Source organism: Geotrypetes seraphini, chromosome 4, assembly GCF_902459505.1.
Source record: "Geotrypetes seraphini chromosome 4, aGeoSer1.1, whole genome shotgun sequence".
Classification (NCBI taxonomy): domain Eukaryota; kingdom Metazoa; phylum Chordata; class Amphibia; order Gymnophiona; family Dermophiidae; genus Geotrypetes; species Geotrypetes seraphini.
Genome location: NC_047087.1, coordinates 175,037,326 through 175,059,517, shown reverse-complemented (window position 1 = coordinate 175,059,517; position 22,192 = coordinate 175,037,326). Strand labels below are relative to the sequence as shown.

Genomic DNA, 22,192 nt, shown 5'->3' with positions numbered 1-22,192 from the left:
CATAGGACATCTCCTCAACTCTTTGTCTTCTTCGATCCTAATAAGTTGGGATGTCCTGTATCCAAAAGAACTATTTCTACCTGTTTGGTGTTTGTATTACCTTCTGTTATGCTCAGGCTGGGCTACAACTGGAGAGTTGTGTCACAGCTCACAAAGTCTGAGCTATGGCATCTTCAGTTGCTTTTTTACGTTCCACTCCTATTGGTGAAATCTGTAAAGTTGCTACTTGTTCCTCAGTTCATACATTCAAATCTCAATACTGTCTGGAATCTTATTCCAGATGGGATGGTCACTTCGGCCAAGTAGTACTACAAAATTTATTTTCTTAATAGCCAACACTCCCTCCATCCCATAGTAGTAAGCTGGGAGTCCCACATGTGAGAATATGCTGCCTGCTTGTCCTTGGATAAAGCACAGTTACTTACCGTAACAGGTATTATCCAGGGACAGCAGGCAGATATTCTCACTACCCACCCACCTCCCCTGTTGGCTTCTGAGCTTGATTACAGAACTGAGGTACCGCAAGCCTACATCGCTTAGGAAGGCACTTGCGCTTGCGCAATGTAGGCAGTTTGTAAACTTTCTTAAGTTCTTAAAGTAGCGATGCACTTTTAAAGCTGTCCACACTGGGGATCCGTGGATGACATTACCTGAATAACACCTTTTATGGTAAGTAACTGTGCTTTCTTGGAGCAACTGGTCTAGAAACCGACAAGATGAGGAGCTATTTTAGATTTGGACCTTAGTAGAATGCAAGGCATAGTATAGGAGTTAATTGTGTTCAGTCTGCTTGGAAACAGTGATCATAACATGATCAAATTTGAGCTGATACCAGGAGTGACGTTGAAAAAGAAATCTACTTTAGAGGCATTTAATTTTCGGAAGGGGATTATGATAAAATGAGGAAAATGGTTAAAAAGAAGCTAAAATGATCAGTTGCAAAGGTTAGGACCTCAAACTAGGCATGGAACTAGGCATGGAAGCCCAGACTAGATGTATGCCACTTATTGGCAAAGGTGGAAAGAAGAGGAAACAAGAGCTGGCATGGTTAAAAGGCGAAGTGAAAGAGACTATTAGAGCCCCAAAAACCATCCTTTAAAGAATGGAAAAAGGATCAGAATGAAGAAAATAAGAAGCATTGATAAAGAAAGCTAAGAAAGAATATGAAGAGAAATTTCTACATAACAAAAACCCATAACAATTTTTTTATGTACATCAAAAGCAGAAAAACAGTGAGGGAATCTGTGGGACTGTTGGATGATCAAGGAGCAAAAGGGGTGCTGAGGGAGGATAACACCATAGCAGAGAGACTGAATGAATTCTTTGCTTCGATCTTTACAGAAGATGTAAGAGATCTACCTGAACCGGAAATGGTTTTCAAGGATTATGATGTGGAGGAACTGAAAGAAATCTCTTTGAATCTGGAAGATGTACTAAGCCAATTTGACAAGTTAAAATGTGATAAATCATCCCAGGGTACTAAAAAAACTAAAACATGAAATTGCTGACCTGTTGTTAGTGATCCATAACCTGTTGCTAAAATCGTCTGTAGTATCTGAAGATTGGAGGGTGGCTAATGTTATGCCAATTTTTAAAAAGGGTTCCAGGGGAGATCCGGGAAATTACAAACAAGTAAGCCTGACTTCAGTGCCGGGCAAAATGGTGGAAACAATTATAAAAATAAAATTGTGGAACAAGTAGACAAACATAATTTAATAAGACAGAGTCAGCATGGGTTTAGCCAAGGGAGATCTTGCCTCACCAATTTGCTTGACTTCTTTGAAGGTGTGAATAAACATGTGGATGAAAGTGAGCCAGTTGATGTAGTGTATCTAGATTTTCAGAAAGCTTTTAATAAAGTTCCTCATGAGAGGCTCCTGAGAAAATTAAAGAGTCGTGGGATAGGTGGCAAAGTTCAGTTGTGGATTAGGAGTTGGTTATTGGATAGAAAACAGAGAGGAGGGTTAGTCATTTTTCTCAAGGGAGGAGAGTAAACAGTGGATCTGTACTGGGACTGGTGCTATTTAACTTATTTATAAATGATATGGAAATTGGAATGATGAGTGAGGTGATTCAATTTGCAGATGACACTAAACTGTTCAAAGATGTCAAAACGCATGCAGATTGTGAAAAATTACAGGTAGACCTTAGGAAATTGGAAAACTAGGCATCCAAGTGGCAGATGAAATTTAATGTGGACAAATGCAAAGTGATGCACATTGGGAAGAATAACCCAAATCACAGTTACTGGATGCTAGGGTCCACCTTGGGGGTTAGCGCTCAAGAAAAGGATCTGGGTGTCATTGTAGACAATACAATGAAACCTTCAGTCCAATGTGTGGTGGCGGCCAAAAAAGCAAACAGGATGCTAGAAATTATTAAAAAAGGGATGGTTAACAAGACTAAGAATGTTATAATGCCATTGTTTCGCTCCATGGTGCTACCTCACCTGGAGTATTACATTCAATTCTGGTCTTCTAATCTCTAGAAAGATATAGCGGCACTAGAAAAGGTTCAAAGAAGAGCAACCAAGATGATAAAGAGGATGGAATTCCTCTCGTATGAGGAAAGACTAAAAAGGTTAGGGCTCTTCAGCTTAGAAGAGATGGCTGAGGGGAGATATGATTGAAGTCTACAAACTCCAGAGTGGAGTAGAATGGATATAAGTGGACCAGTTTTTCACTCTGTCAAAAATTACAAAGACTAGGGGACACTCAATGAAGTTACATGGAAATACTTTTAAAACCAATAGGAGGTAATATTTTTTCATAAGCTGCGCTACCTGTTCTCAGACATTGGCCTTGATCAGACTGTCTTGGACTGGTTCAATAAATTTCTATCCTCCCGCTCTTACTCAGTTAATATGGAAGGATCTAATTCACAATCTTGGAGAGCCCTTTTTGATGGTCCCTAGGGCTCCCCATTGTCTCCAATATTATTTAATATCTACAGGAGTACTTTGAAATACTATGACTTGAATATTCAGGAAACTCTATTAACGTACGCTGATGTCATCTTCATATTACTTGAAGTTGATCCAGATCTTGTTAATCTAACACCCAATATTATCCATTGCATTGCTAAGCTTTGGTCTGGGCGATGATGGTCCAGATGAAATTGAATGCTGCTAAGACCAAATTCTTATAGATTGGTCCAAAGTTAGATTCTCTTCCCTCAGCTATGACCTTAGACTCAGGAGAACCTCTGAAAATTGAGTTTTCCTCACTAATATTGTGTATTGTTATTGATTCATCTCTTACATTTAAGGATCAGCTAAATTCTCTTGTTAAAAAGTGTTCCTTTAGCCTCCGTATCCTGAGAAGAGTGAGAGTGCTCTTTCATCAACAACACTTCTCTGTATTGGTTCAGTCAATTATCATGACAAGGTAAGATTATTTCAACTCAATGTACCTGGGTCTCTCAAAGGTCAATCTGCAGAGACTTCAATTGATACAGAGCACCGCTGCCAAACTCATTTTTGGAAAGAGTAAATTTGATCACGTAACCCCATTGCTCAAGGAATTACAATGGCTTCCAGTGTATCTTAGAATTCAATTTAAGTGCATTTGTATTGCATTTAAAATTCTCTTTGCATTTTTATTACATTGGTTCTTAGATTGGAATGTACACAAATCTCATCTTGCTAGGAATTCAAATAAATTAAAACTTACATTTTCTTTCCTTAGGGGTAAAAAGAGAACTTTCAAGAGACTCAGCCACTCTTTCATTTTCAAACTAACTGAGCTCTGGAATGAGTTACCGCTTTCACTTAGAAGTGTAGGTCCCTTTGTTTTATTTTGGAAAGTTCTGAAAACTTTCTCATTTACTAAACACTTTGGAAATTAAGCCATTCTAGATTACATTCTTCTTCCATATTTATGTACTATACTTGCATTATTGTAAACAAAGTCCAGCACCTTTTGGCTGAAGACCCGGTCTATAAAACTAAGTTTTAGTTTAGTTTAGTTTTAGTCACTCAGAGAATAGGTACGCTCTGGAACGCATTGCCAGAGGTTGTGGTAAGAGCAGATAGTGTAGCTGGTTTTAAGAAAAGTTTGGACAATTTCCTGGAGGAAAAGTCCATATTGAGAAAGACATGGAGGAAACCACTGCTTGCCCTGGATTGGTAACATGAAATGTTGCTACTCCTTGGGTTTTGGCTAGGTACTAGGGACCTGGATTGGCCACAGTGAGAACGGACTACTGCGCTTGATGGACCATTGGTCTGACTCAGTAAGGCTATTATGTTCTTTCTGCCTGAACTTCCAAGACCGGCTGCTTCCTGTCTCCTAAAAGTATTTTTTAATACTTTCCTGCCATCAGCAAGTCTACTTCAAAGTGACTCCTCCTCTCAAAAATCATGACTCAAACTCCTTTTTTAAAGAGCTTCTAATTAAGAGCTAAATGCACTAAACAGGATCAGTAAGACTGCATGGGTCCACTCTGATCTGATTTTGGGCCAATTCTAAAGAAGCTATTGATGCACAAAAAAATTTGGCATTCAAATGACTCGTACGGAGGTTCGTCGTAATCCCCGTTTCTTGTACAATCCCACTTTATTCCGGAATCAGTGGGTTATTTCCCTCCACCTGCCAGGATCTGTAGAAAGCCTCAAAACTTCAGAGGCTTTTACCCCCTCCCTCTCATCAGTGAGCATGCTCCTGTGTACAGCAGTCTTTCTTCCTATAGGACAGGCTGTAGGAGCTTATCTTTTCTGCTCGTGTTTTATTCTGTGATCTTTCAGTATTTTTCGTTCACAGTTTTCATCCTTGTGCTGTGGAGGTTCCCTGCAGGGACATCCTTGACTGTGGGAGATTGCAAACTGTTGGAGAATGTCTGCTTCTGCAAGATTCCCTGCTAAGCAGTAAGCCCCTGGACAGCCTGCTGTTGATGTAATTATTAATCTTCCCCGCCCCAAATTCCTCTCATCTGTTTATGTCAATGTCCTCTTCATAACCTTGCCTTCACCGCACTCTTCTTTTATTTTAAATTTTATATTTTTTAGCATTGTAAACCTACCAGATACATGTTCGATGGTCAGTATATCAAATTATAAATTAACTTGGAAACTTGGATCGGAGCTCAGGGACTGTTCCCTCAGGAGCTTGCTCACCCCAGGTTCATCTGCTAGTAGGTAGAGTGCAGGCTGAATGGTTCCGTGGAGGGACGACCAGGATCGGAGCCAGATTGCGTTCCTTCGCCAGGTGTCTGTGCGGTATGTCTGAGGATGGCGGAGGTCTCCAGCTTTGGAACAGGCCGGTGGGGCAATCAGAAGATTTGGACTCCAGGTTTCCAGTTCTCTGAGGCAATTTCCAGTTCCCTGTCAGCAATTTCTGTTGTGTCTGCAGTGTGTTTCCATTCAGCATATTCAGTGAGTAAGGGCTGACAGCCTAAATCAATGATTCTTTTGGGATGGGGGGATCTTAAAAAGGGTTTTTTAGGAAGTTTCCCTGCTTGCCCTACCCGTGCCCACCTCTAAAATCCCCAAATCACCATTTTTTGTGAGTTCCTGTGATTTCCTGGACTATTTTTAGTCAAAATCGGCCATCTTAGATTTTTCATGATTTGATTTTAGAGTTATTTTTCCTATTTCCAAGTTACGTTTTTGCAAGAAAACTATATAGATGGCCTCCCCATGGTAGGATTGGTTGGATTCATGCCTAATTTGTGATGGATGGCTGTCGATTGCATGGCCGTGTTTCACATGTGCTGCGGCCCACGAGGAGGGTGAGATTTGCCAGGATGCGGTGCCTATGGACCCCAGAAAGGGTCTTCAAGTGCCTTCTGCCCCGACTCCCATGAAAATGGCATCAGTAGACCCTGGGGAGTATGCTGGCGTCGTTTTGGTGAAATGCAAGTGTGTTTTTGGCAATATCCCTTGCAAATCCTCCAAACAGTCCACACCTGAGGTGCAGTGCTTAGCTCCCGCCATGGAGGATGAGTTTTCCCTGTAATTTGTGGTTGTCCTTTATCAGGCATTTTTAATTAAATTTTCTGCCTGTTTCCCTTTCACCGTCCTCTGTACCGGTCACAGGGTCCCTGCTCCGGTGGACCAGGTAGTTCTTCTTGCCTTCTGGCTGGGGTACCAGTGCATAAGATAACTATGTCCGTAGTTGCGCCAGATATTTTTCTTCCATCCCTCTGCTTTCGAAGGCAGGTCTTCGACAATCACTGATGTGACGAATCTGGCAGATCTTCGGAATCCAGACCAGTGCAGAGCATGTGTTTTAGGGGAGGACCCCATTGTGCGCAGATTTGTCAAATCTGCACACCTTGCTGATTGTATTTCTGACTTTCTGCTGGAATTGACACTACAGTCAGAGCAGCAGGTCACTGCTGAATGTTCCCTCTCGAGTGACCAGAGGCCACATTTTGCCTCTCTTCCTGATCATCTTGACCTTGATGTCTGGGAGACCCCTGAGGGTCCCTTGAAATGTGTTTGAGCCCTGGCGCAGCTTTATCCCACGGAGCGACAAATCCTAAGGAGCGACAAATCACCAGGTCTGGATGGCTTTCACCCAAGGGTACTCAAGGAACTAAGAAATGAAATAGCTGAGACACTTCGACAAATATGCAACCTATCCTTAAAAACTGGAGAGATTCCAGGGGACTGGAAAATAGCAAATGTCACGCCCATCTTCAAAAAAGGCTCAAGGGGAGACCCGGGAAACTACAGGCCGGTGAGCTTGACCTCGGTCCCGGGAAAGATGATGGAAGCGCTGATTAAAGACAGCATCTGGGAACACATCGAAAAGAATGGGCAGCTAAAGTCGAGTCAGCATGGCTTCTGCAAGGGCAGGTCATGCCTCACGAACTTATTATACTTCTTTGAGGGGGTAACAAGACAGGTGGATAAAGGGGAATCCATAGACATCATTTACCTTGACTTCCAAAAAGCCTTCGACAAAGTGCCACACGAAAGACTGCTAAGGAAGCTATGGAACCACGGGGTGCAAGGGGAGGTCCACCGATGGATCAAAAACTGGCTGGCGGACAGGAAGCAGAGGGTTGGAGTACTGTGTTCAGTACTGGTCGCCGCACCTCAAGAAGGACATGGCAGTACTTGAGAAAGTCCAGAGAAGAGCAACTAAACTAATAAAGGGCATGGAGGACCTCTCATATACTGACAGACTAAAAGAGTTGGGGCTTTTCTCCCTGGAAAAGCGGAGACTTAGAGGAGACATGATAGAAACCTTCAAGATCATGAAGGGTATAGAAAAAATAGACAGGGACAGACTTTTCAAATTAAGGGGAACCACACGTACAAGGGGGCACTCAGAGAAATTGAAAGGGGAGAGGTTTAGATCAAATGCCAGGAAGTTCTTCTTCACACAGAGGGTGGTGGATACATGGAATGCGCTTCCGGAGGATGTAGTAAGCAGAAGCACGCTACAGGGCTTCAAAGAAGCTTTGTTTAGGTACTTGGAGGACAAAGGGATAGAAGGGTACAGATAAGAATAGAGGTAGAGGTAAGTTAAAAAATTAGTCAGGGACCACTGTTTCAGGCAATAGGCCTGATGGGCCGCTGCGGGTGCGGACCGCTGGGCAAGATAGACCTATGGTTTGCCTAAGCGGAGGCAACGCTTATGTTCTTATGTTCTTAATAAGTGCTTTACTCATCCAAAGGTGGATTCTTTGGTGTCGCAGGTCACCAAGCGCACATCTCTCCTCAGCAATGGGGGACGGGGGTGGTCCTGAAGAATGTCCAGGACCAACGCATGTATTTCATCCTTAAGCAAATGTTTGAGTCGGCCACAGCTAGTGTTGAAGTGGTGACGGCGTCATCCTTCGTGGCTAGGGTGTGCCTTTCCAAGCTGCACCATGATCTTGAACTGTGGTGCTTCGTGATTTGGATTTTCTCATCTGAAGCCTTGTACAACATCTTGAAATTTTCACCAAGCTGGGTGTTTATTCTGTTTTGGCTCGCAGCATGTTATGGATCCAACTATGGTCTGAGGATTCCTCTTCTAAGGCTATGTTGAGCCGGTTGCCCTTTAAGGGTCAGCTCTTGTTCGGCCAGGGTCTAGATGACCTTATAGCCAATGTTCAGGATCGTAAACCCATGGTATTATCTGAGAGTAGGTCCCACCCTTCTAAGAATTCTGGGCATTCTAATATTTGTTCCTTCCAGCATTCTCGTCCGTACTCAGGTCCTTCCACAGGACAACTGTCTTCTTCATTGGCCAGATCATGCTTCAGCAGGCCCCAGCGTCAGCAATCTGCAGCAAATTGGCTGGCAGATTTCGCTAAGAAACGGTTCTGATACCAGGCCAATGTCTCCTCCACACTTTGGGGGGGGGGGGGTTGTTGGCCTTTCTGACGGAATGGGGGTTATCACCTCTGACCTCTGGGTTCTAGAGGTTCTCAGTGATGACTACAAATTGGAATTTCTCTGTCCTCTGACCGAGTATTTTCTGGATTCCCCTGCAGGCCATCTCGAGAAGGTGGTTTGAGTGCAGGACACAGTCCACAGACTTCTGGATGTTGCGGCAACCAAACCTGTGCCAGAGTGAGACTTAGGCTCTGGGAGATACTTGGTATACTTCATCATTCCAAAGAAAGGATCCGACGTTTGAAGACCAATTCTGGACCTCAAAGCGGTCAATGCAGCCCTGATGGTTCCACGAATCCGCATGGAGATGGTGCGTTGTCCAAGGGGCGTCTGGCAGTCCAGCAAGTGGTGCACTTGCTGCAACATCTGGGGTGCGTGATCAATTTAAGGAAGAGTCACCTCGAGCCCACCCAAGATTTGGAGTACCTGGGAGTTCAAATTCACATGGGTCAGAACACAGTGTTTTTACCCAAGTCCCGTCAGGAGAAGCTACAATAGGTTATCAGAGACCTTCTGGCCCGATGGTGTGGCAGTATCTCCAGGTTCTGGGGACCATGGTAGCAATGATTGATGTGGTCCCATGGGCCAGAGTCCATCAGCATCTGCTGCAAGAGGCTCTGCTTTTGTGCTGGAATCCATAGCGGGCACTCTCTCAAAGAGCATTCAATTGAATAGCGGATCAGTGGGGGTACCCCATGTTCAACCTCATGGCAACTGTGGCCTACAAAAAGACAGATCGGTTCTTCAGTCATTGTCTAGAGGCAGGCAGCGAAGGCCTGGATGCTCAGGTTCAGCCCTGGCCCATGGCCCATGATAAGGCATCTGTTGAGGCAGATAGCAGACACAAGGGCCGGGGATTTTGGTGGCACCTGATTGGCCAAGGCAGCCATGGTATGCTGACTCGGTTCAGCTCCGGCAGGATCGGGTGCTCTGGTTACCTTGTCATTCTCACCTCCTTACACAGGATCCGATTGCAATGCAGGATCTGGACCAATTTGGTCTTATGGCATTGCTCTTGAGTGCGCTGCCTTGATTGGCCAGGGCTATTCTTCGGCAGCGATTGCCAAGTTGTTTCACAGCAAACAGAAGTCCACAGTGGCGGCCTAAGCAAAGGCTTGGGGGTGTTACCTGGTTTGGTGCACCCTGAGACAGGTGGACCCTTCTTTTCCATTGATTCCTTAGGTCCTGGAGTTTCTGCAGGATGGCCTGAGGAAAGATCTAACAGTTGCTTCGCTCTGGGTTCAGATTGCTGGTCTTTCGTGTCTGGGCCCTCCTTCCCTGAGGGGCTCTTGGTAGTTCATCTGGATGTGGTTTGTTTTCTGCGGAGCACATTACGACTAAGGCCTCCCTTGCACTTTCCCTGTCTGACCTGGAACCTTCATTTGGTTCTTCACTCTCTGGCTTGTCCCCTGTATGAGCCTCTAGAGCAGGCATCTCACGATCAAGACGGTCTTCCTTGTGGCTATTTCTTCAGCCCGCAGGATTTTGGAGCTTCAGGCTCTCTCCTGCAGGAATCCCTTTCTGTGTATTACGGATATCGCAGTGATGCTGCATACTGTTCCTTCTTTTTTTCCGAAAGTGGTTTCCGCTTTCCATGTGGATCAGGAAGTCTGGCTTCCTGCTTTTGCTGCTTCTGGTTTGAGGGAACAGGACCGGGTGTTGCGCTCCTTGGACGTGCACAGACTTTTGTTGCGGTATCTGGTATCTGGAGGTCACCAACGAGTTTCGCCTTTCTGACCATCTGTTTGTTCTGGCCGGTCCTGCCCACCAAGGTAGGCCAGCCTCTAAGACTACCATTTCCAGGTAGATTTGCATGGCCATTTGTGTAGCTTATGTGGCGGCCAGAAAGAAGGCACCCCCCCCCCCCCCCCAGGGTGCGGGCTCATTCGTCTAGAGGAATTTCTTCCTCTTGGGCATAGTGGTTAGCTATGTCTCTGGATAAGATTTGTAGGGCTGCTACCTGGTCCTCCTTGCATACATTCACCAAGTTTTACAGGATCGATGTGACGGCCTAGCAGAATGCTGCTTTTGGTGCCTCTGTATTGGTAGCGGGCTCATCAGTCCCACCCTGATTTGCCGATTGTCTGCCTTACAAGAACTGGTAAGCTGAATTTCTGTTGCTGTCCAGCCTTTATAAGAGTGCCATCAGACTGGGTTTAGCACTTAATTTTGGGGGATTCCCTAGTTCAAATGCTCCATTTTGTCAGTGCCGGTTGTGTCTCTTTATAGCACTGTTTTGTCATTCAGGTTTTCAGTGTTTCATAACCTGTTATTTTGTGTTGCATTGTTGTTGCATTTGTTTATATGAGCAGAATTGATTTGCTTGCCAGGGAGTTCCCCGTTCCTCTCTCTCTTGTTCTTCTCCTCTACAGATGTTCCTGATTGCTGTACATAGGAGCATGCTCAGTGATGAGGTATGAGTGGGAGAGGGGTAAAAGTTTCTGAAGTTTTGAGGCTTCCTATAGATCCAGGCGCATGGAGGGAAATAACCCACTGGTCCTGGAATAAAGTGAGGATTTACAAGTAAGAAGATTAGCAAATGTAAGAACCTAATTTTTTTGCTCTCCCGTCTGATTGATTGCTGTGAGAGTGACTCTCATACATGCGCAGAGTCGGCAGGGGAAGTCCGAACAGCTGAAAGGCAGTGGAAACCTCCTGACACTCAGCTGTTTGGGGCAGGAAAACTTTTTTTAAAATGGAAATTGATGTTGTCCATATGATACACATTCTCAATATCTATCTCATAAGAAAAGAAAGAAAAAAGCCCTCCCCCCCCTCCCTGGCCAATAACGGCTCTCCCCGGCATCCCCCTGACGAACCAGCACCAGAAACTGACCCACGCCCCACGCCAGCGAAAATAAGCAGGAGGGATGCCCACATCCTCCTGCCATGCTGACCCCCACCACACGGAAAAAAATTGGCAGGAGGATTGCCCACTCCCTCCTGCCATGCCAGCCCCCCACACCCCGCACAAGAAAAAATTGACAGAAAGGATGCCCACTCTCTCCTGCCACCGAATGTTCCTGCCATGCTGACCCCCACCACATGAAAAAAAATTGGCAGGAGGATTGCCCACTCCCTCCTGCCATGCCAGCCCCTCACACCCCGCACAAGAAAAAATTGACAAAGGATGCCCACTCTCTCCTGCCACCGAATGCTCCCCTGAACCCGTATCTTAGTTAGAATTCAGGAGCAGGAGACAAGTTCAGTCTCCTGCTCCTAGGCCCATCAATCCAAAATGGCAGGCCGTCCCCTCCCCGGTGCATCATATGATGTATGAGGAGGACCTTAGACCCTGATTGGCTCTGATGCCTAAGGCCCCACCCTAGAGAGTGGGCATCCCCCCTGAAAATTTTTTCTCATGTTGGGTGGGGGTAGGGGGATCAGCATGGCAGGAGGGAATGGGCATCCCTCCTGCTGTTTTTCACTGGTGCGGAGGGAGGGGGGATGTTGGTCCCTGGTGCTATTCATTGGGGAGGCCCATTTTTTCATAGCTGGTCCCCGAGTCATGGGCAGAGGCCCCAGCTGGCAATATGAATTAAGTCCAGCGTGCTTCCACAAAGGGGAAAACCATACCAAGATGATAACATCCACTTATTTATGGCAAAAAATAGAAAAGACAGAATAACATTTTTGGCAACAGTCCCAAAAAGAAATGTGGTATTTTATTCTGGCCTCAACAAAAAGACCAAACTAAGAATCCACAGTTCAATAACCCTGGTTTGTCAGAGCCTTAAGACTTACTTACAAAGCCTTATTACAGCTGCACAGGCTGTTAGGGCCATTATGCCCTCCTCTGTGTGGCAGTTCATGCATTCACTATATTGCCAAGTATTAGAGCACAAACAACCAAAAATAAAATCCAGAAAATTACATTACATTACATTATATTACAGATTTCTATTCTGCCATTACCTTTCGGTTCAAAGCGGATTATAAAAAGAGTTATGGAAGAAGGGTTACAATGTTAGATCAGAGAAGGTTTCCAAGAGAGGGAAAAGTGGGATCTGGGGTTAGGGAGGGGATGGTAAGAGGGGGGGGGGGTTAAGCTTTATCATGGTATTAAGCTTTATTAAGGGATTTCTTGAAGAGTATAGTTTTTATTTCCTTTCTGAACATCTTGTAGTCTGGGGTTGTTGTCAATAGGTTGGAGACTTGGTTGTCTATCTTCGCTGCCTGAGTGACCAGTAGTCCGTTGTATATTTTTTTCCGTTTTACTTCTTTGATTGGGGGGTAAGTGAATGGGGGGGGGGTGTTTTTCTATGCCTGGTAGAGGTGATTTGGATGAGGCGGTCGTTTAGGTAGGTTGGGCTGTCTCCATTTATAGTTTTAAATAGTATACAGTAGAATTTAAATTGTATTCTTTATTGGATTGGAAGCCAATGAGAATTGATGAATGCCTCAGTAATGTGATCATGTTTTTTCAATGAATAGACGAGTCTCAGAGCTGTATTTTGAATTGTCTGTAGTTGTTTAATCATTATTGCAGGGCAGGGGAGGTAGAGGATGTTGCAATAGTCTAGGATACTTAGGATTAGAGATTGTACTAGGAGCTGAAATTGTGTTTTTTCGAAGAATTTTCGGACTTGTCTAAGGTTTCTCATAACTGCGAAAGATTTCTGTATTGTTTTGTTAATTTGTGGTTGCATGGTGCAGCCTCTGTCAATAGTCATACCTAGAAGTTTTAGGGTGGTTTGCAAAGGGTAGTTGATAGAGTTGATTTCTAAGTTGGTTATGGTTGGGATTTTGTTATTTTCTGGGAGGATGAATTTAGTTTTGTCTGGGTTGAGTTTTAGTTTGTGGTCTTCCATTCAAGTTGTAACTGTAGCTAGAGTTCTGTGTAGTGTGTCTGACATTAAGAGCATTGGTTGGTCGAAAGGAATGAGGATGATGATGTCATCAGCATAGCTATAAGAGGATAGGCCTTGTTTGTTCAGGTAAACGCCAAGAGAGGCCGAATATAGGTTGAAGAGAGTAGGGGACAGTGGGGACCCTTGTGGAACGCCGCAGGGGTTGGACCAAGGTTTGGATTTTTCTTTGTCTGATTTTACTTTGTATGTTCTGGATTTTAAGAAACCTTCAAACCATGAGTATACTTTATCTGAGATGCCTATTGAGTCCAAGATTTGCAGTAGGATGTTATGGTCTACCAGGTCAAATGCCGCCGTCAGGTCCAACTGTATGAGCAGCATTTTTTTTCCAATGCTGAGGTGTTGTCTTGCTGTGTCGATAAGGGCATAAAAATGTGGCATAAAGTTCAGAATTCTCTCCAAAAGTCAGCACTCAGCCTGTCCCATGGGAGTGGCCTTAGAAATCTGGCCAATCGGGAAGGGGCCTAGATACCTGGGTCAATCAGGGCCTTAGGCCCCTCCTCGGTGCATCCCAGGATGCATTGGGAAGGGAAAGGCTGCTATTCTGAATAGGCGGACCTGCTGGCCACAGAATGTAGGCATCCCTCCAGGCGGACTTGCAGATAAAGGTACGGGGAGGGGGGAGTGTTCAGGGGGTCATGTGTTTGGGGGTGTTGGCAGAAGGGAGAGAGAATTCCTCCTGTTTGGGATGTTAGGGGGGTGCCGACAGGAGTGAGTGGGTATCCCTCCTGCCGGGGATGTTGTGGGATAGTGGTGTCAGGAGAGATTGGGCATCCCTCCTGCCGGTTGGGGGGGTCTCTGTCTACGACTGTTGGCTCAGCTGATCGTGGCAGAGGAATTCCCCCCTCCCCCATCAGCTGAGTGGGAAGGACGCCCCAAAGCTGCAATTCTGTAACCAGCGCCCTTAAATGATTGACAGACAATCCGACTTGGGCACCGGTTACAGAATTACGGCTTTGGGGAGTCCTTGCTGCTGGGGGAAGGGGGGAATTTCCCTGTCACGATTGGCTGCTGCAGTCTAGTGGCAAAGATAGGTGCCTGAAATGTAGGCCAGGGTTTTCCAGACCTACATTTCAGCTGCCTATCTTGGCGTGAATCGCAGCTAGGTAGCCGCTTTAGCCCACCTAACGCCAGCATTCTGCGGCCTAAAAAGGCTACCTAGCTGCAATTCCAATGGCCATTGCATCTGCCTTTTATTTAGGCATCGGTAGGCACTTCAACACTGCCATTTCTGACTGCATTTTTCAATTAGACATCGGCAGGGCCCCTACTGACACCTAAGTTTAGGTGCTGGTTATAGAATTTCTCCCATAGTGCTAGGGTGTTCTTGGGAAAGAAACCAGAGTTATCTAGTTAGCAGTGATTTTCAGCTCTGAAACCTGGTATAGGACAGCAAAAAGGCTATCCAAAATCTATCCAGATAAGCTTTCCATGATAGAGGCTGAATATTGCTTCTGTCCTTAAAGAGCAGTTAAATGCCTACGCAATCTGGGTATGCAGCAGCTATCCAATATCCAGATACTGCTTCTGAATATATAGATTGTTTTTCTCCATAGTGACTGCCATTTAGAAAAAACAGTGACTGCTGAAAGCTCAACATCTGGGTCAATTTATATACAGTAAGTGTAGTTTTATTTGGTTAAGAAATGTGTTTCTTAATTTATTATGTTATTCTTTCCAGGAGTTTGAAAATCAACCTCAGGTGTTGTATTCTAGCCCCAGTCCTCGAGGCCTTATTGATCCTCACAGTTCTGTGTCCGTCCCTCTAGTGCTGGAAACCCAAATTACTGGAATCTTTGAAACTAAGGTTTACATGTGCATCTTTGGAAGCAAAGAACGTACCCTGGTAAAATTTAATAACTTTTCTTTTTTTGTAAAATGACTTTAGTCATTGAAATCTGTAAGCGGACATCTTTATATTCTTTTTAAATCTAATTCAGATGATTGTCTCTTCATTAAGCCAGAGATACCTAGCATATTAAGCTCATACCAAACTAATTGTATCTGTTTTTATATACTTTGAGTAGCATCAATAATGGGCCTATTTTCTTGTTTATTTTTAAATCTCATAAGCTTCTCTAATTACCTTTTAAAATATGTTTTGTTCCATATGAATTTCAGATTCTGTTGTCTATAAGTGCTTTATTGATTAACTTACTCTGGAGGTCATAGAATTTGGATGTTTGTACAAGTCAGTCTATGTACTTGTCATAATGAAATGTTCATTTTTAAAAATAATTTCTTTATTAAAGCAAAACTAGCACAATCACAACAAAGAAGAGCAAAGCACAAAAGCAAAAACACAATATGTCCAATGGAAGAAAGTCCACAGTTGCAACTTCCCTACATTAAATCAAGAGACTGAAATTAAACAGAGTACTTGCACTGAAGCAGGTGTCATGATATACCAATCGCCTATTTTTATATAACAAATCAAACTACACGTCTCATAATTCCCCACCTCCTACAAAGAAAGAAAAGAAAGACAACTCACCTTACATACACCATAGAAACCAAAGACATACTCACCCCCCCCCCATGCATCCCCAGCCCCATATTGCTCAAGAAAGTGATACATAATCAGGGAAAGCCCCTGGACAGGGTGAGTCTTCCTCCATAATGACCCTATAATGAAATGTTCATAATCTAGTTTTTTATTTCTGACCACCACTCTAATGCACTGTAGAAAGTTGAATATTAAAATCTAGGAAAGTCTCAACTACACAAAGTCTCAGCTACAGAATTAAATTAACACAGCTGATGAAGTCTCAGCAAAGTTCTCCTCCCAGTTTTTCTTTGGCTGTCCTTTGTAACTCAAAGCAGAAATCACCCTTTCACCAAAGCAAACCTATGAGGGAGTGCTGAAAAGCTTTCAGCCCAACAATCTAATCCTTAGGTTTGTATACCGCATCATCTCCACGTTCGTAGAGCTCGACGCGGTTTACAGTAGGAGAAATAGGAAGGAACAATGTCACACAGAATTTTGTTTCTGCAAATTTGCACTTAATGGAATAAGATAACACTCTTTTCAGCTACAGTGGCAAAATAACTCTTAGAATTTAAGACATTGGTTGTTTGGGCTGAGAACTTTTCAGCACCCCCTCATATACATGCTACAGTTTATGAACAGAAAGAAGCTCTGTTTGGCACAATGGAAGAACTACTGTGAGCAATCTCAGTGGATTTGAGAGATTGAGATTATACTCTACATCAGGGCTGCCCAATTCCGGTCCTCAAGATCTACTGGCAGGCCAGGTTTTCAGAATATCCCGCACTGAATTCCTGCCGATTTCGATGCTAGTAGTTAGTGGCGCACCCGGGCAAGTGTGAGCCTCTCGTGCTCCTGGCCGGCCCTGCACCGCTCTTTGATAGGCTGCCGCCAGTTCTCACAGCTTTCGTGGTAGCCTATCAAGGAGCAGTGCAGGGCCGGCTGGGAGCACGAAAAGATCGCTCCTGCATGCCAGCCCGGGGGCACCGCTGACTACTAGTGTTGAAATAGGTAGTAGGAGTTCAGGGCGAGATACACACTGGACCATCAGGGAAAAGATATGCGAGGGAGGGAGGGTGGTAATTGTTAATATCAGCCGGGACAGGAGATGGGAGGGATCCCTCTTGTCCCAGTCTAATAGCAGGCCTGCAGGAAGTCCGGGAGGGTGTCGGGTGGTCATTGGGGGATGACCCGAATATAGGACGTGACCCCTCTTTATATAATATGCAATTAGCAAATCATTATAAACACATAAAAAAAATATAAAGAAAAATATTTTTAGCCCCTCTTTTACAAAGCCATGCTTGCGGCTGCTGCTGTGGTAATCGCTCTGATGTCCATAGGGAATTAATGGACATCAGAGTGTTACCATCGGGAATCAGGACATCAGGAATTAATGAACATCAGAATTAATGGACATCGGAGTGCTGCGTGGCTTTGTAGAAGAAACATAGAGTATGACGGCAGATAAGGGCCGTCGGTCCAACAAGTCTGCCCACTCAAGACTAACCCTCCCTCCCTGGGGTATCCATATTTTAAGCATAACTCTGTGGTACCCCTACCTGTTTGTCCCATCGCTTCTTGAAGTCGAGCACGCTACTGGCCTCGACCACCTGGCGTGGAAGACCATTCCATTGATCCATCACCCGCTTGGTGAAGAAGTACTTCCTGGTGTCACCATGAAATCTTCCCCCCTTGAGTTTCAGCGGATGCCCTCTTGTCACCGTGGGATCCTTTAGAAAAAAGATTTCTTCCTCCACCTCAATGCGTCCCGTGATGTATTTGAATGTTTCTATCATGTCCCCCCTTTCTCTGCGCTTTTCGAGAGAATATAAGCGCAGCCTGGTCAGACGTTCTTCATATGGGATGTCCTTAAGTCCTGATACCATCCTAGTGGCCATTCTCTGGATTGACTCCATCCTCTTCACATCCTTTTGATAATGTGGCCTCCAAAACTGGACACAGTACTCCAGATGAGGTCTTACCATGGCTCTGTATAGTGGTAGTATGACTTCAGGCTTTCGGCTGATAAAGCTCCTTCTGATGCAATCCAGCATTTGTCTGGCCTTTGTTGAAGCTTTCTCCACCTGATTGGCAGCCTTCATATCTTCCCTGATGAGAACACCTAGGTCCCTTTCTGCAGTACAGTGGCGTACCAAGGGTGGGGGGGTGGTCCGCTCTGGGTGCAGCCTTAAGGGGGTGCACAGCCAGCCCGGTCCCTATCGCGCTCCCACCCTCCCAGTGAGAGCAGCAAACCTCCCTCCAGTAGCGTCGTCTGCTTCACGACTTTCTCCTCCCTCTGCCACGTCACTGATGACGTCATCAGTGACGCTTCACCGGCAGGAAAAAGCTGCGAAGCAGCCGACGCTACTGGAGGGAGGTTTGCTGCTCTCGCTGGGAGGGTCAGAAAGGTTCACTTGGTGGGGAGAGATAGGAGGGTCAGCGGGGGTTCGGCTGGGAGGGGGGAGAAGTGGTCTGCCTCGGTGCTCCAAGGCCTGGCGCCATTACCTTCTTTGGGCAGCAGCAGCTTTTACAATTCGCTGCTGTTGCCAGCTTCAGGCCTTCCTTACTCTGCTGGGTCCTGTTTTCATGAAGACAGCTCCAAAAAGAATAGAAGATCCTGCTCTAGAAAATAAACCTACCGCACAAAATCTTGCTGATTATTTTGTAAATAAAATTAAGAAAATTAGAGAAAGCATTGATTTAAAAATTAATTCTAATATAGATGCAGAACAAATACAAATGATACCTACTTTCAAATGTGCCAATTTCAATATACCAACTCTTGAAGATCTCAAACGACTCTTGCAAAGTATTAATATTAAAGGTACAGACTTCAATTTAATCTCTCCTCTTTTCATAAAATGTTTCTTTTCTTTCTTTGGTCCCTTTATTCAGACATTGATTGAAACTAGTCTAACCACAGGATTTATTCCGAAAGAATGGAAAGAGGCAATCATCCGTCCAATAATAAAAAACCCAAAAGAATCAATTGCGACTGAATCAAATTACTAACCTTTAACCAATCTTCCCTTTCTTTCCAAATTAATAGAAAAGATTGTCTTTAATCACGTAATCAACTTTGTAGAAAAAACGCATATATTACATCCTAATCAGACAGGCTTTAGGTCCAACCATTCAACCAATATCCAATACCACCTGGATCATTATAAATCTGTCCTTTTGATTTCACTTGACTTATCTGCAGCATTTGACACTGTTGATCATCATTTACTTATTAAGAGACTGACCTCTATTGGCATTTCTGACCAAGTACTTAACTGGTTTAAATCATATTTTCAAGAGTGGTCAGCCAAAGTTATCTTTAACAATTCGTCATCAAACAATTACACAAATTCTTATGGTATACCTCAAGACTCAATTTTGTCTCCACTTTTATTTAACATCTTTTTGTCACCACTACTTACCCTTAGTCAATCTATAGGACTCTCTTCTTTTGCCATGCAGATGATATTTTGCTCCTGCACCCATTAAATACAGCTGATTCCAATGAGATAATAAATATAAATAATAAATTAAAACAAATAAGTCAATGGCTTAAAGATAATATGTTGGACCTAAACGTAACTAAATCTTCTGTAATGTTTTTTCCATGGAAAAATGATCTTAAATTCTCATCGCAAATACTCTTAGATAACGCCCCACTCCAAAGAGTAACGACAACGAAAATACTGGGAGTGTTCCTAGATTAAGAACTCTCCTTTCACGATCAGATTAGTTCAGTGGTTAAAAACTGTTTCTATAAGTTACGTCTTATCAGATCCTTATCAAAAGTCTTAAAACCAGAAGCTCTTTACATTCTCATTCATTCTTTGGTCATTTCTAGGCTTGATTATTGCAATACATTGTATCATGGTAACTCAGAAAGAAATAAGAAGATTACAAATTATACAAAATACAGCAATAAAAATTATTACCAATTTTAAAAAATATGATCATGTTACACCACTGTTACAAAAAGCACACTGGTTACCAATCTCGCATAGAATAATTTATAAAATTGCACTGATAACCTTTAAAATCCAACAAACTAAAGCACCAATATTTCTGGATCGTCTTCTAATACCATATTCTCCAGTTAGGACACTTGTGAATAAAATGCATCATTCTAAAAAGTTAAACTAAAACTATACAATACACTGTGGGGCTCATAATAATAATAAAAAAGTACTCATAACCAAAGCTGGTTTTAGATGTATCTAAAACCAGCTTAGGCTTTTCCCCTGCCTCTAAACGCATAGAGCGAAAAGAGGCGTTTTTAGAGGAGAGGAAAGGGCAGGAGGTGGGCCGACCTACACCTAGGCGTACAGCAGGTATAACCAAACCTTTTGACAGGTTGCCTAGTTGGCACTTATACGTTTTGACTTAGACCAAGTCAAAATAGGTATAAGTGCCGAAAAATGGCCCACTGAGTTGATGGCGGCTGGCGCGATCAGCTCAGCGGCCCGGCAACCTAACCCCCCCACTACAACCATCACGGCAGGAGAGATGGCTCATCTCCCCTGCCGCGATGTGATCACCCCTCTACCCGAACTGCTGCGACCCATGGCAGAAGAGATGCCCAATCTCTCCTGCCACGGTTTGTGGCAGTTCGGGTAGAGGGATGATCGCATCACGGCAGGGGAGATAGCCAATCTCTCCTGTCGCGATAACGATCTCGAAGTGCCGTCAACCTCGGCACTTTGCATTGTTATCGCGGCAGGAGAGATTGGCTATCTTCCCTGCCTCGATGCGATCACCTCCCCCCATCCCCAACAAGATCAGGGCAAGAGGGAGCCCAAGCCCTCCTGCCCCGGTGAGCCGCGACTTGTAGGTCATCTAACTTAAAGCACCGTTTATAAAATATGGACCTAGGTTTCTGTGTGCCTATATTTTATGCATGTATACCTCTCACATAATTGTATATGAACCATTTTTTTTGTGTAAATCATGCTTTATACAGGAAAAATGTTCTGTAAAACTACCTGAAAGAATTTTTAAAAAGCATTTAAGAGTCAGCATCTGCTGGTGACCCATAAGTGCTTTTAAATATTGCCCTCGTTTTTTTCTGTTAGGCAGCTCTATACTTCAGGCTATAGCCCTGCACATGACATGAATGGCTGGCTTCAAATTCCCCATTCATGTGGATTAATTATGCTTGGATGCATCATGGAAAGGGTTCACTCAGTCCTAGAAAAAGAAAAAAGATGGTTGCCGCCAATATACTCCTACCTGCCAATGTGCAGCACTAAAAATACGCTCCTCTAGTTTTTGGTCTGCTGTAGATCCCCTGAATCATTGGAAGGATCAGGAATAGTAGAGCTTACTTAAGCAGAACAGGGGCAAAAGGGAGCCATGGGTGCACTGGTGCCATTGCTGCAGTCTGATGCATACAAAATACCGCCATTAAATTAATTCACAAAGCTAAGAAATACGATCATGTCACCCCCTTACTCATCAAATCTCACTGGCTTCCAATCTCTCACCGAATCACCTTTAAAACTTTATTCCTAGTTTATAAAACTTTAATATCAAACGAACCCCTTTTTATATCAAAAATGATAGTTCCGTATAATCCTCCGCGATCCTTAAGATCATCTTTATCTAACCAACTTTCAGTCCCTTCATTAAGAATTATTGGCACTAGACGTAAAGATATGTTTTCAGTGGTGGCCCCCTCATTATGGAACTCTCTCCCAAACTTTATTAAAAATGAAAAAGATCTTGTCTCTTTTAAAAAATTGTTAAAAACTTACTTGTTTCAAGATGCATTTGACTTATGAAATGATCTTTTTTATAAACTCATATGTTTTTAAGATTCTCTTCTCCTATTTTTTTCTTATTTATACCTATTGTACTCTCCCCTCTATGTAAATTTTAACAAATAATGCAACTGTAACTTTCCCCTTCCTTCCTTCTCAATCATGTTTGTCTAAATTTGTTTTGTCAACTGTCCAAATTAGTAAAATTGTATGTATTACCACAATCTGCTGGTTTTTAAATTGTACATCGCTTAGAAATTTGTAATAAGCGATACATCAAATGTAAATAAACTTGAAACTTGATGCTACAGAATAGAAACAACAGGGGATCACTTCTGTACTAGGGAAGGAAGAGAGCCATAAACCTTTAGAATATGATAAGGTGTAAGTGTGAAAGATTAGGGGCCGGTGAAGGAGGAACATTTTAGAGTATTATAGGGTGGCAGGGTTTTTTAGTCCCACCCTTCCAAACCTATTAAACATTTTACATAATGTTGAAGGAATTGCAGTTTCTGGAGCCAGAAAGAAATGTGCTTGGTGGAGGGGAGAGAGGTCTTCAGACTCTTCACTACTTGAGGAGTGTGTGGTGCAGTGGTTGGATCTACAGCCTCAGCACCCTGGGGTTGTGGGTTCAAACCCCGTGCTGCTCCTTGTGACCCTGGGCAAGTCACTTAATCCTCCATAGCCCCAGGTACGTTAGATAGATTGTGAGCCCACCGGGACAGATAGGGAAAATGCT

General features: G+C 43.8%; 1 protein-coding gene across 8 annotated transcripts in view; it reads left to right on the top strand.

Annotated features, from left to right (window-relative positions):
* The window catches only part of HYDIN (HYDIN axonemal central pair apparatus protein), a 1,718,235-nt gene that overhangs the window by 398,886 nt on the left and 1,297,157 nt on the right, over positions 1–22,192 (top strand). For all 8 annotated transcript variants that reach the window (XM_033943280.1, XM_033943278.1, XM_033943277.1 and 5 more), the window contains one exon: positions 14,885–15,049. In XM_033943280.1, coding sequence (XP_033799171.1) covers positions 14,885–15,049 — 165 coding nt within the window. The remainder of the gene's footprint in view (positions 1–14,884; positions 15,050–22,192) is intronic.